This window comes from Oncorhynchus kisutch, linkage group LG24 (assembly GCF_002021735.2).
Source record: "Oncorhynchus kisutch isolate 150728-3 linkage group LG24, Okis_V2, whole genome shotgun sequence".
In the NCBI taxonomy this organism is placed as follows: domain Eukaryota; kingdom Metazoa; phylum Chordata; class Actinopteri; order Salmoniformes; family Salmonidae; genus Oncorhynchus; species Oncorhynchus kisutch.
Window position 1 is genome coordinate 41,793,830 of NC_034197.2, and position 14,427 is coordinate 41,808,256.

Consider the following 14,427-nt stretch of genomic DNA (forward strand, 5'->3'; position numbering starts at 1 on the left):
GAGACAGCCAGGAGAACCACACACATCATTCATTAACTCCTCCACAGACAGAGAGACAGTCAGGAGAACCACACACATCATTCATTAACTCCTCCACAGACAGAGAGACAGTCAGGAGAACCACACACATCATTCATTAACTCCTCCACAGACAGAGAGACAGCCAGGAGAACCACACACATCATTCAGAAAGTCCTCCACAGACAGAGAGACAGCCAGGAGAACCACACACATCATTCATTAACTCCTCCACAGACAGAGAGACAGCCAGGAGAACCACACACATCATTCATTAACTCCTCCACAGACAGAGAGACAGCCAGGAGAACCACACACATCATTCATTAACTCCTCCACAGACAGAGAGACAGCCAGGAGAACCACACACATCATTCATTAACTCCTCCACAGACAGAGAGACAGCCAGGAGAACCACACACATCATTCATTAACTCCTCCACAGACAGAGAGACAGCCAGGAGAACCACACACATCATTCATTAACTCCTCCACAGACAGAGACACAGCCAGGAGAACCACACACATCATTCATTAACTCCTCCACAGACAGAGAGACAGCCAGGAGAACCACACACATCATTCATTAACTCCTCCACAGACAGAGAGACAGCCAGGAGAACCACACACATCATTCATGAACTCCTCCACAGACAGAGAGACAGCCAGGAGAACCACACACATCATTCATGAACTCCTCCACAGACAGAGAGACAGTCAGGAGAACCACACACATCATTCATTAACTCCTCCACAGACAGAGAGACAGTCAAGAGAACCACACACATCATTCATTAACTCCTCCACAGACAGAGAGACAGTCAGGAGAACCACACACATCATTCATTAACTCCTCCACAGACAGAGAGACAGCCAGGAGAACCACACACATCATTCATTAACTCCTCCACAGACAGAGACACAGCCAGGAGAACCACACACATCATTCATTAACTCCTCCACAGACAGAGACACAGCCAGGAGAACCACACACATCATTCAGAAAGTCCTCCACAGACAGAGAGACAGCCAGGAGAACCACACACATCATTCATTAACTCCTCCACAGACAGAGAGACAGCCAGGAGAACCACACACATCATTCATTAACTCCTCCACAGACAGAGACACAGCCAGGAGAACCACACACATCATTCATTAACTCCTCCACAGACAGAGAGACAGCCAGGAGAACCACACACATCATTCATTAACTCCTCCACAGACAGAGAGACAGCCAGGAGAACCACACACATCATTCATTAACTCCTCCACAGACAGAGAGACAGTCAGGAGAACCACACACATCATTCATTAACTCCTCCACAGACAGAGAGACAGTCAGGAGAACCACACACATCATTCATGAACTCCTCCACAGACAGAGAGACAGTCAGGAGAACCACACACATCATTCAGAAAGTCCTCCACAGACAGAGAGACAGTCAGGAGAACCACACACATCATTCAGAAAGTCCTCCACAGACAGAGAGACAGTCAGGAGAACCACACACATCATTCATGAAGTCCTCCACAGACAGAGACACAGCCAGGAGAACCACACACATCATTCAGAAAGTCCTCCACAGACAGAGAGACAGCCAGGAGAACCACACACATCATTCATGAACTCCTCCACAGACAGAGAGACAGTCAGGAGAACCACACACATATGACAGTTACACCAGCTACCAGGTCTGTATTCATCAAAAGTAGTGTGCACCCTATTCCCTATGCGCTCTGGTCAAAAGTAGTGTGCACTACAAAGGGAAGAGGGTACCATTTAGGAGGCAGTGGTATTCACCATCAGCTGTCTCTGGTATCTGTCCCCGGTCACCTTGGCAACACAGAATAACTGTCTCTGGTATCTGTCCCCGTCATCCTGGCAACACAGAATAACTGTCTCTGGTATCTGTCCCCGGTCACCTTGGCAACACAGAATAACTGTCTCTGGTATCTGTCCCCGGTCACCTTGGCAACACAGAATAACTGTCTCTGGTATCTGTCCCCGTCATCCTGGCAACACAGAATAACTGTCTCTGGTATCTGTCCCCGGTCACCTTGGCAACACAGAATAACTGTCTCTGGGATCTGTCCCCGTCACCCTGGCAACACAGAATAACTGTCTCTGGTATCTGTCCCCGGTCATCTTGGCAACACAGAATAACTGTCTCTGGTATCTGTCCCCGGTCACCTTGGCAACACAGAATAACTGTCTCTGGTATCTGTCCCCGTCACCCTGGCAACACAGAATAACTGTCTCTGGGATCTGTCCCCGTCACCCTGGCAACACAGAATAACTGTCTCTGGGATCTGTCCCCGTCACCCTGGCAACACAGAATAACTGTCTCTGGTATCTGTCCCCGGTCACCTTGGCAACACAGAATAACTGTCTCTGGTATCTGTCCCCGTCACCCTGGCAACACAGAATAACTGTCTCTGGGATCTGTCCCCGTCACCCTGGCAACACAGAATAACTGTCTCTGGGATCTGTCCCCGTCACCCTGGCAACACAGAATAACTGTCTCTGGGATCTGTCCCCGGTCACCTTGGCAACACAGAATAACTGTCTCTGGGATCTGTCCCCGTCATCCTGGCAACACAGAATAACTGTCTCTGGGATCTGTCCCCGTCACCCTGGCAACACAGAATAACTGTCTCTGGGATCTGTCCCCGTCACCCTGGCAACACAGACGAACTGTCTCTGGGATCTGTCCCCGTCACCCTGGCAACACAGAATAACTGTCTCTGGGATCTGTCCCCGGTCACCTTGGCAACACAGAATAACTAACAGCTAGCACATCACACACACACACAGCTGTGTGTTGCTAGTTAACAACGTGTTGCTAAATCAGACCCAGGGATATAGGGAAGAAAGAGTGGGGAGGAGAACACATTATTATCACCATCTGTGGTAATGTGACTGACACACATGCATACGCACAAGAGAAGATCCCCTCACACGCTCCCTCTCTCACACACACAGGCCATGCTGATCACTGACAAGTGCTGACAGTCTGTCTCTCAGTGCAGAGATGAGGAGGAGAATCCAGACACTCTCTCGCTGTTTCAATTTGAAATTCAATTTCACTATCTAGACCCGAGCAGCAACACCCCTCTGTTATTCAGTGTGATTCATCAGAGGTGGATGAATCAGAATGTTCTCTCTCTCTTCTCCATCACATTCTACCCCTGGCCTGGGTCAGAAGGACCAGCGTGGTAGCCTGGGTCAGAAGGACCAGCATGGTGGCCTGGGTCAGAAGGTCCAGCATGGTAGCCTGGGTCAGAAGGACCAGCATGGTGGCCTGGGTCAGAAGGACCAGCGTGTTGGCCTGGGTCAGAAGGACCAGCATGGTGGCCTGGGTCAGAAGGACCAGCATGGTGGCCTGGGTCAGAAGGACCAGCATGGTGGCCTGGGTCAGAAGGACCAGCATGGTAGGCCTGGGTCAGAAGGACCAGCATGGTAGCCTGGGTCAGAAGGACCAGCATGGTGGCCTGGGTCAGAAGGACCAGCATGGTGGCCTGGGTCAGAAGGACCAGCATGGTAGCCTGGGTCAGAAGGACCAGCATGGTGGCCTGGGTCAGAAGGACCAGCATGGTAGCCTGGGTCAGAAGGACCAGCATGGTAGCCTGGGTCAGAAGGACCAGCATGGTGGCCTGGGTCAGAAGGACCAGCATGGTAGCCTGGGTCAGAATGACCAGCATGGTAGCATGGTGCAGTTGAACCAGCATGGTAGCCTGGGTCAGAAGGACCAGCATGGTGGCCTGGGTCAGAAGGACCAGCATGGTAGCCTGGGTCAGAAGGTCCAGCATGGTAGCCTGGGTCAGAAGGACCAGCATGGTGGCCTGGGTCAGAAGGACCAGCGTGTTGGCCTGGGTCAGAAGGACCAGCATGGTGGCCTGGGTCAGAAGGACCAGCATGGTGGCCTGGGTCAGAAGGACCAGCATGGTGGCCTGGGTCAGAAGGACCAGCATGGTAGCATGGTGCAGTTGAACCAGCATGGTAGCCTGGGTCAGAAGGACCAGCATGGTGGCCTGGGTCAGAAGGACCAGCATGGTAGCCTGGGTCAGAAGGACCAGCATGGTGGCCTGGGTCAGAAGGACCAGCATGGTAGCCTGGGTCAGAAGGACCAGCATGGTGGCATGGGTCAGAAGGACCAGCATGGTAGCCTGGGTCAGAAGGACCAGCATGGTGGCCTGGGTCAGAAGGACCAGCATGGTAGCCTGGGTCAGAAGGACCAGCATGGTAGCCTGGGTCAGAAGGACCAGCATGGTGGCCTGGGTCAGAAGGACCAGCATGGTAGCCTGGGTCAGAAGGACCAGCATGGTGGCCTGGGTCAGAAGGACCAGCATGGTGGCCTGGGTCAGAAGGACCAGCATGGTGGCCTGGGTCAGAAGGACCAGCATGGTAGCCTGGGTCAGAAGGACCAGCATGGTAGCATGGTGCAGTTGAACCAGCATGGTAGCCTGGGTCAGAAGGACCAGCATGGTGGCCTGGGTCAGAAGGACCAGCATGGTAGCCTGGGTCAGAAGGACCAGCATGGTGGCCTGGGTCAGAAGGACCAGCATGGTGGCCTGGGTCAGAAGGACCAGCATGGTGGCCTGGGTCAGAAGGACCAGCATGGTAGCCTGGGTCAGAAGGACCAGCATGGTAGCATGGTGCAGTTGAACCAGCATGGTAGCCTGGGTCAGAAGGACCAGCATGGTGGCCTGGGTCAGAAGGACCAGCATGGTAGCCTGGGTCAGAAGGTCCAGCATGGTAGCCTGGGTCAGAAGGACCAGCATGGTGGCCTGGGTCAGAAGGACCAGCGTGTTGGCCTGGGTCAGAAGGACCAGCATGGTGGCCTGGGTCAGAAGGACCAGCATGGTGGCCTGGGTCAGAAGGACCAGCATGGTGGCCTGGGTCAGAAGGACCAGCATGGTAGCCTGGGTCAGAAGGACCAGCATGGTAGCCTGGGTCAGAAGGACCAGCATGGTGGCCTGGGTCAGAAGGACCAGCATGGTGGCCTGGGTCAGAAGGACCAGCATGGTAGCCTGGGTCAGAAGGACCAGCATGGTGGCCTGGGTCAGAAGGACCAGCATGGTAGCCTGGGTCAGAAGGACCAGCATGGTAGCCTGGGTCAGAAGGACCAGCATGGTGGCCTGGGTCAGAAGGACCAGCATGGTAGCCTGGGTCAGAATGACCAGCATGGTAGCATGGTGCAGTTGAACCAGCATGGTAGCCTGGGTCAGAAGGACCAGCATGGTGGCCTGGGTCAGAAGGACCAGCATGGTAGCCTGGGTCAGAAGGACCAGCATGGTGGCCTGGGTCAGAAGGACCAGCATGGTAGCCTGGGTCAGAATGACCAGCATGGTAGCATGGTGCAGTTGAACCAGCATGGTAGCCTGGGTCAGAAGGACCAGCATGGTGGCCTGGGTCAGAAGGACCAGCATGGTGGCCTGGGTCAGAAGGACCAGCATGGTGGCCTGGGTCAGAAGGACCAGCATGGTAGCCTGGGTCAGAAGGACCAGCATGGTAGCATGGTGCAGTTGAACCAGCATGGTAGCCTGGGTCAGAAGGACCAGCATGGTGGCCTGGGTCAGAAGGACCAGCATGGTAGCCTGGGTCAGAAGGACCAGCATGGTGGCCTGGGTCAGAAGGACCAGCATGGTAGCCTGGGTCAGAAGGACCAGCATGGTGGCATGGGTCAGAAGGACCAGCATGGTAGCCTGGGTCAGAAGGACCAGCATGGTGGCCTGGGTCAGAAGGACCAGCATGGTAGCCTGGGTCAGAAGGACCAGCATGGTAGCCTGGGTCAGAAGGACCAGCATGGTAGCCTGGGTCAGAAGGACCAGCATGGTGGCCTGGGTCAGAAGGACCAGCATGGTGGCCTGGGTCAGAAGGACCAGCATGGTAGCCTGGGTCAGAAGGACCAGCATGGTAGCATGGTGCAGTTGAACCAGCATGGTAGCCTGGGTCAGAAGGACCAGCATGGTGGCCTGGGTCAGAAGGACCAGCATGGTAGCCTGGGTCAGAAGGACCAGCATGGTGGCCTGGGTCAGAAGGACCAGCATGGTAGCCTGGTGCAGTTGAACCAGCATGGTAGCATGGTGCAGTTGAACCAGCATGGTAGCCTGGGTCAGAAGGACCAGCATGGTGGCCTGGGTCAGAAGGACCAGCATGGTAGCCTGGGTCAGAAGGACCAGCATGGTGGCCTGGGTCAGAAGGACCAGCATGGTAGCCTGGGTCAGAAGGACCAGCATGGTAGCATGGTGCAGTTGAACCAGCATGGTAGCCTGGGTCAGAAGGACCAGCATGGTGGCCTGGGTCAGAAGGACCAGCATGGTAGCCTGGGTCAGAAGGACCAGCATGGTAGCCTGGGTCAGAAGGACCAGCATGGTGCAGTTGAACCAGCATGGTAGCCTGGGTCAGAAGGACCAGCATGGTGGCCTGGGTCAGAAGGACCAGCATGGTGCAGTAGTAACAGCATGGTGCAGTAGAACCAGCATGGTGCAGTAGAACCAGCATGGTACAGTAGAACCAGCATGGTACAGTAGAACCAGCGTGGTAGCATGGTGCAGTAGAGGTCATAACCCCGTGGAAAGCAGGTACAGTAGAGGTCATGACCCCGTGGAAAGCAGGTACAGTAGAGGTCATGACCCCGTGGAAAGCAGGTACAGTAGAGGTCATAACCCCGTGGAAAGCAGGTACAGTAGAGGTCATGACACCGTGGAAAGCAGGTACAGTAGAGGTCATGACCCCGTGGAAAGCAGGTACAGTAGAGGTCATGACCCCGTGGAAAGCAGGTACAGTAGAGGTCATGACCCCGTGGAAAGCAGGTACAGACAGTCCACAACGTGATAAAAGCTCCATTCTGCCCTCTGATGGACCAGGAATGTCCACCATATTGCTAAAGGTTCAACCAACATCCATTCCTACAACACAACCGGGTCAAATACCTAAATCCAGTCCCACGTTGGAGTTCAGCCTAGTCGGGGTGTAGTTTCGGGGGATGCTGTTCCGGGTCACCTGGGTGAGGGGCACCTGCAGGGTGAGGGGCACCTGCAGGGTGATGTCCACCGAGGCAGTCTTCTGGCGGACCAGAGCATTGGTCGGGTAGAGGAACTGGGCGTACGATACCGTCTGGGGAGGAGGTCAATCAATCAATCAATAAGTCATACAGGAGATGGATGTTCAACGCCACGAGGGGAGCAGGAAGAAAACAAGTGATACGGACAACAATACACAGTCTAGCGTAGCACAGTAAAACAGCACAGTGTGAAACAGCATGGTGCAGTATAGTTCCTAACCCTGTGGACTGATATTGGGGCGGCAGGTAGCCTACTGGTTAGAGCGTTGGATTTGTAAACGAAAGGTAGCAAGATCAAATCCCTGAGCTGACAAGCTAAAAACCTATCATTCTGTTCCTGAACCCACTGTTAACCCATTGTTTTTTGCTCAACTGACTTGCCTAGTTAAATACAAGATAATGTAATAAAAGTGTAATTGTAATTGCTAAAATATACTTAAAGTAAAAGTATAAATCATTGCAACATTCTCATAGTAAGCAAACCAGACAGCCACTTTTTCTCTTTAACAAAATATGTATTTACGGATCGCCAAGGGCGCACTCCAACTCTCAGACATCATTTACAAACAAAGGATGTGTTTAGTGAGTCCTCCAGATCAGAGGCAGTAGGGATGACCAGGGATGTTCTCTGTTTAGTGAGTCCTCCAGATCAGAGGCAGTAGGGATGACCAGGGATGTTCTCTGTTTAGTGAGTCCTCCAGATCAGAGGCAGTAGGGATGATCAGGGATGTTCTCTGTTTAGTGAGTCCTCCAGATCAGAGGCAGTAGGGATGACCAGGGATGTTCTCTGTTTAGTGAGTCCTCCAGATCAGAGGCAGTAGGGATGACCAGGGATGTTCTCTGTTTAGTGAGTCCTCCAGATCAGAGGCAGTAGGGATGACCAGGGATGTTCTCTGTTTAGTGAGTCCTCCAGATCAGAGGCAGTAGGGATGATCAGGGATGTTCTCTGTTTAGTGAGTCCTCCAGATCAGAGGCAGTAGGGATGACCAGGGATGTTCTCTGTTTAGTGAGTCCTCCAGATCAGAGGCAGTAGGGATTACCAGGGATGTTCTCTGTTTAGTGAGTCCTCCAGATCAGAGGCAGTAGGGATGACCAGGGATGTTCTCTGTTTAGTGAGTCCTCCAGATCAGAGGCAGTAGGGATGACCAGGGATGTTCTCTGTTTAGTGAGTCCACCAGATCAGAGGCAGTAGAGATGACCAGGGATGTTCTCTGTTTAGTGAGTCCTCCAGATCAGAGGCAGTAGAGATGACCAGGGATGTTCTCTGTTTAGTGAGTCCTCCAGATCAGAGGCAGTAGAGATGACCAGGGATGTTCTCTGTTTAGTGAGTCCTCCAGATCAGAGGCAGTAGGGAGGACCAGGGATGTTCTCTGTTTAGTGAGTCCTCCAGATCAGAGGCAGTAGGGACCAGGGATGTTCTCTGTTTAGTGAGTCCTCCAGATCAGAGGCAGTAGAGATGACCAGGGATGTTCTCTGTTTAGTGAGTCCTCCAGATCAGAGGCAGTAGGGAGGACCAGGGATGTTCTCTGTTTAGTGAGTCCTCCAGATCAGAGGCAGTAGGGACCAGGGATGTTCTCTGTTTAGTGAGTCCTCCAGATCAGAGGCAGTAGGGACCAGGGATGTTCTCTGTTTAGTGAGTCCTCCAGATCAGAGGCAGTAGGGACCAGGGATGTTCTCTGTTTAGTGAGTCCTCCAGATCAGAGGCAGTAGGGACCAGGGATGTTCTCTGTTTAGTGAGTCCTCCAGATCAGAGCTAGTAGGGATGACCAGGGATGTTCTCTTGATAAGTGTGTGAATTAGACCATTTTCCTGTCCTGCTAAGCATTCAAAATGTAGCGAGTACTTTTAGGTGTCAGGGAAAACGTATGGAGTAAAAATTACATAATTGTCTTTAGGAACGTAGTGAAGTAAAAGTTGTCAAAAATATAAATAGTTAAGTAGAGGTACCCCCCAAAAAACGTAGTACTTTAACGTATTTTTACTTTATGTACTTTACACCACTGAGTAAAAAAGGGTTCCTATGGTTACGTCCCAAATAGCACCTTATTCCCTACTTAGTGCACTACTTTTGACCCAGGCCTATAGAGCTCTCTGGTCAAGAGTAGTACACTAAGTAGGGCACAGTGTTCCATTTGGGACCTACAGTGATAGCACCTTATTCCCTATATAGTCCAGTATGAGGAATAGAGAGTTTGGGACAGTCTATCTGTTAAGGCTACTCTAGGCCCTGCAATATAATCTAGGACTACTCTAGTTTTGGGGGCACCCCCCCCTAGAATATAATCTAAGACTACTCTAGTTTTGGGGGCACCCCCCTAGAATATAATCTAAGACTACTCTAGTTTTGGGGGCACCCCCCCTGCAATATAATCTAGGACTACTCTAGTTTTGGGGGCACCCCCCCTAGAATATAATCTAAGACTACTCTAGTTTTGGGGGCACCCCCCCCCTAGAATATAATCTAAGACTACTCTAGTTTTGGGGGCACCCCCCCTAGAATATAATCTAAGACTACTCTAGTTTTGGGGGCACCCCCCCTGCAATATAATCTAGGACTACTCTAGTTTTTTGGGGCACTCCCCCTAGAATATAATCTAAAACATCTCTAGTTTTGGGGGCAACCCCCCCCCCTAGAATATAATCTAGGACTACTCTAGTTTTGGGGGCACTCCCCCTAGAATATAATCTAGGACTACTCTAGTTTTGGGGGCACTCCCCCCCCTAGAATATAATCTAGGACTACTCTAGTTTTGGGGGCACCCCCCCCCCTAGAATATAATCTAGGACTACTCTAGTTTTGGGGGCACTCCCCCCCCTAGAATATAATCTAGGACTACTCTAGTTTTGGGGGCACTCCCCCCCCTAGAATATAATCTAGGACTGCTCTAGTTTTGGGGGCACCCCCCCCCTAGAATATAATCTAAGACTACTCTAGTTTTGGGGGCACCCCCCCTAGAATATAATCTAGGACTACTCTAGTTTTGGGGGCACCCCCCCCCCCCCTAGAATATAATCTAAGACTACTCTAGTTTTGGGGGCACCCCCCCTAGAATATAATCTAAGACTACTCTAGTTTTGGGGGCACCCCCCCTGCAATATAATCTAGGACTACTCTAGTTTTGGGGGCACCCCCCCTAGAATATAATCTAAAACATCTCTAGTTTTGGGGGCACCCCCCCCCCCCTAGAATATAATCTAGGACTACTCTAGTTTTGGGGGCACCCCCCCCCTAGAATATAATCTAGGACTACTCTAGTTTTGGGGGCACCCCCCCCCCTAGAATATAATCTAGGACTACTCTAGTTTTGGGCCCCCCCCCTAGAATATAATCTAGGACTACTCTAGTTTTGGGGGCACCCCCCCCCCTAGAATATAATCTAGGACTACTCTAGTTTTGGGGGCACTCCCCCTTGCAATATAATCTAGGACTACTCTAGTTTTGGGGGCACCCCCCCCCCTAGAATATAATCTAGGACTACTCTAGTTTTGGGGGCACCCCCCCTAGAATATAATCTAGGACTACTCTAGTTTTGGGGGCACCCCCCCTGCAATATAATCTAGGACTACTCTAGTTTTGGGGGCACTCCCCCTTGCAATATAATCTAAGACTACTCTAGTTTTGGGGGCACCCCCCCCCCTAGAATATAATCTAGGACTACTCTAGTTTTGGGGGCACCCCCCCTAGAATATAATCTAGGACTACTCTAGTTTTGGGGGCACCCCCCCTGCAATATAATCTAGGACTACTCTAGTTTTGGGGGCACCCCCCCTAGAATATAATCTAGGACTACTCTAGTTTTGGGGGCACCCCCCTGCAATATAATCTAGGACTACTCTAGTTTTGGGGGCACCCCCCCCCCCCTAGAATATAATCTAGGACTACTCTAGTTTTGGGGGCACCCCCCTTGCAATATAATCTAGGACTACTCTAGTTTTGGGGGCACCCCCCCTAGAATATAATCTAGGACTACTCTAGTTTTGGGGGCACCCCCCCTGCAATATAATCTAGGACTACTCTAGTTTTGGGGGCACCCCCCCCCTAGAATATAATCTAGGACTACTCTAGTTTTGGGGGCACCCCCCCCCCTAGAATATAATCTAAGACTACTCTAGTTTTGGGGGCACCCCCCCTTGCAATATAATCTAGGACTACTCTAGTTTTGGGGGCACCCCCCCCCCCTAGAATATAATCTAAGACTACTCTAGTTTTGGGGGCACCCCCCCTTGCAATATAATCTAGGACATCTCTAGTTTTGGGGGCACCCCCCCTTGCAATATAATCTAGGACTACTCTAGTTTTGGGGGCACCCCCCCCCCCCCCCTAGAATATAATCTAGGACTACTCTAGTTTTGGGGCACCCCCCCCCCCTAGAATATAATCTAGGACTACTCTAGTTTTGGGGGCACTCCCCCTTGCAATATAATCTAGGACATCTCTAGTTTTGGGGGCACCCCCCCCCCTAGAATATAATCTAAGACTACTCTAGTTTTGGGGGCACCCCCCCCTAGAATATAATCTAGGACTACTCTAGTTTTGGGGGCACCCCCCCTAGAATATAATCTAGGACTACTCTAGTTTTGGGGGCACCCCCCCCCCTAGAATATAATCTAGGACTACTCTAGTTTTGGGGGCACCCCCCCCCTAGAATATAATCTAGGACTACTCTAGTTTTGGGGGCACTCCCCCTAGAATATAATCTAGGACCTCTAACTACGTATCATATGTACCAAGATGTTCTAATGAACCTAAAACCTCTAAATTGCATCGTACCCTGGGCCTATGATACATGGAGATGGACCAGGGGTTTACGACCCAAACACTAATGTAAATGTAGAATTTACCTTGCCGTAGGGTTCCTGTTCAAACCCCTCCAGGCCTGGCAGCATCTCCAGAGTGGTAGAGATGTTCCCGGATGAATGTCTACGTCTGTCCAATTTGGGGTCACTGAAAAGAGAGAGAGAGAGAGAGAGAGACAGAGAGAGGAGAGAGAGAGAGAGAGAGAGAGAGAGAGAGAGAGAGAGAGAGAGAGAGAGAGAGAGAGAGGAGAGAGACAGAGAGAGAGAGAGACAGAGAGGAGAGACAGAGAGAGAAGAGAGAGAGAGAGAGAGAGAGAGAGAGAGACAGAGAGAGAGAGAGACAGAGAGAGAGGAGAGAGAGAGAGAGAGAGAGAGCAGAGAGAGAGAGAGAGAGAGAGAGACAGAGACAGAGAGAGAGAGAGACAGAGAGACAGAGAGAGAGAGAGAGAGAGAGAGACAGAGAGAGAGAGAGAGGAGACAGAGAGACAGAGAGAGAGAGACAGAGAGAAGAGAGAGACAGAGAGAGAGAGAGAGAGAGAGAATATATATATATATTATGATTTTAGAGCTTCAGAGCCTCATCAGCCCCATGCCATTCACAGTAAGTAAAAGGAGAGGAGAGCTCCACGACAGAGAGATAGTGTCCAGAGACAGAGAGATAGTTCCAGACACAGGGAGAGAGAGACAGAGAGATAGTTTCTAGACACAGGAGAGAGACAGAGAGATAGTTCTAGACACAGGAGAGAGACAGAGAGATAGTTCTAGACACAGGAGAGAGACAGAGAGATAGTTCTAGACACAGGAGAGAGACAGAGAGATAGTTCTAGACACAGGAGAGAGACAGAGATATAGTTCTAGACACAGGAGAGAGACAGAGAGATAGTTCTAGACACAGGAGAGAGACAGAGAGATAGTTCTAGACACAGGAGAGAGACAGAGAGATAGTTCTAGACACAGGAGAGAGACAGAGAGATAGTTCTAGACACAGGAGAGAGACAGAGAGATAGTTCTAGACACAGGAGGGAGTGTATGGTTGTTAAATTAAGTTTGGAGTTATGACAGCCTGAACCATGTCTGTAGATTGTGAAGAACTTAGAAGTTGTTCCATGTAGCTCAGCTGGTAGAGCATGGCACTTGCAACGCCAGGGTTGTGGGTTCGATTCCCACGGGGGACCAGTATGAAGATGTATTCACTCACTACTGAAAGCTAAATGACTAAACTGTAAAAAGTGGAGAGGTTTTAGACTAGTCAGCTTCCAAAATGGAACCCTTTGTCCTACGTCTGCCTCCCTCGTCCCCAAATTACTGTCTGGGAGTTGAGTCCTCTCTCCCCTCCTAAACACCATGTCCTCTCTCTCCTCTCCTAAACACTATGTCCTCTCTCCTCTCCTAAACACCATGTCCTCTCTCCTCTCTCCCCTCCTAAACACCATGTCCTCTCTCTCCTCTCCTAAACACCATGTCCTCTCTCCTCTCCTAAACACCATGTCCTCTCTCCCCTCCTAAACACCATGTCCTCTCTCCTCTCCTAAACACCATGTCCTATCTCCTCTCTCCTCTCCTAAACACCATGTCCTCTGTCCTCTCCCAAACACCATGTCCTCTTTCCTCTCCTAAACACCATGTCCTCTTTCCTCTCCTAAACACCATGTCCTCTCTCCTCTCTCCTCTCCTAAACACCATGTCCTATCTTCTCCTAAACACCATCTCCTCTCCTAAACACCATGTTCTCTCTCCTCTCCTAAACACCATGTCCTCTCTCCCCCCCTAAACACCATGTCCTCTCTCCCCCTAAACACCATGTCCTCTCTCCTCTCCTAAACACCATGTCCTCTCTCCCCCCCTAAACACCATGTCCTCTCTCCTCTCCTAAACACCATGTCCTCTCTCCCCTCCTAAACACCATGTCCTCTCTCCTCTCCTAAACACCATGTCCTCTCACCTCTCTCCTCTCCTAAACACCATGTCCTCTCTCCTCTCTCCTCTCCCAAACACCATGTCCTCTCTCCTCTCTCCCCTACTAAACACTATGTCCTCTCACCTCTCCTAAACCACCATGTCCTCTCTCCTCTCTCCCCTCCTAAACACTATGTCCTCTCACCTCTCCCAAACACCATGTCCTCTCTCCTCTCTCCCCTCCTAAAACACCATGTCCTCTCTCCTCTCCTAAACACCATGTCCTCTTTCCTCTCATAAACACCATGTCCTCTCTCCTCTCCTAAATACCATGTCCTCTCTCCTCTCTCCTCTCCTAAACACCATGTCCTCTTTCCTCTCCTAAACACCATGTCCTCTCTCCTCTCCTAAATACCATGTCCTCTCTCCTCTCTCCCCTCCTAAACACCATGTCCTCTCTCCTCTCTCCCCTCCTAAACACCATGTCCTCTCTCCTCTCCCAAACACCATGTCCTCTCTCCTCTCTCCCCTCCTAAACACCATGTCCTCTCTCCTCTCCTAAACACCATGTCCTCTCTCCTCTCCTAAACACCATGCCCTCTCTCCTCTCCTAAACACCATGTCCTCTCTCCTCTCCTAAAACACC

General features: G+C 51.1%; 1 protein-coding gene across 1 annotated transcript in view; it reads right to left on the reverse strand.

Moving 5' to 3' along the window:
* Positions 1–14,427, reverse strand: part of cables2b (Cdk5 and Abl enzyme substrate 2b) — a 91,735-nt gene that overhangs the window by 23,176 nt on the left and 54,132 nt on the right. Inside the window, exons 4-5 of the mRNA XM_031804089.1 lie at positions 11,931–12,033; positions 6,958–7,141 (exon numbers count right to left, since the gene is read on the reverse strand). Coding sequence (XP_031659949.1) covers positions 6,958–7,141; positions 11,931–12,033 — 287 coding nt within the window. The remainder of the gene's footprint in view (positions 1–6,957; positions 7,142–11,930; positions 12,034–14,427) is intronic.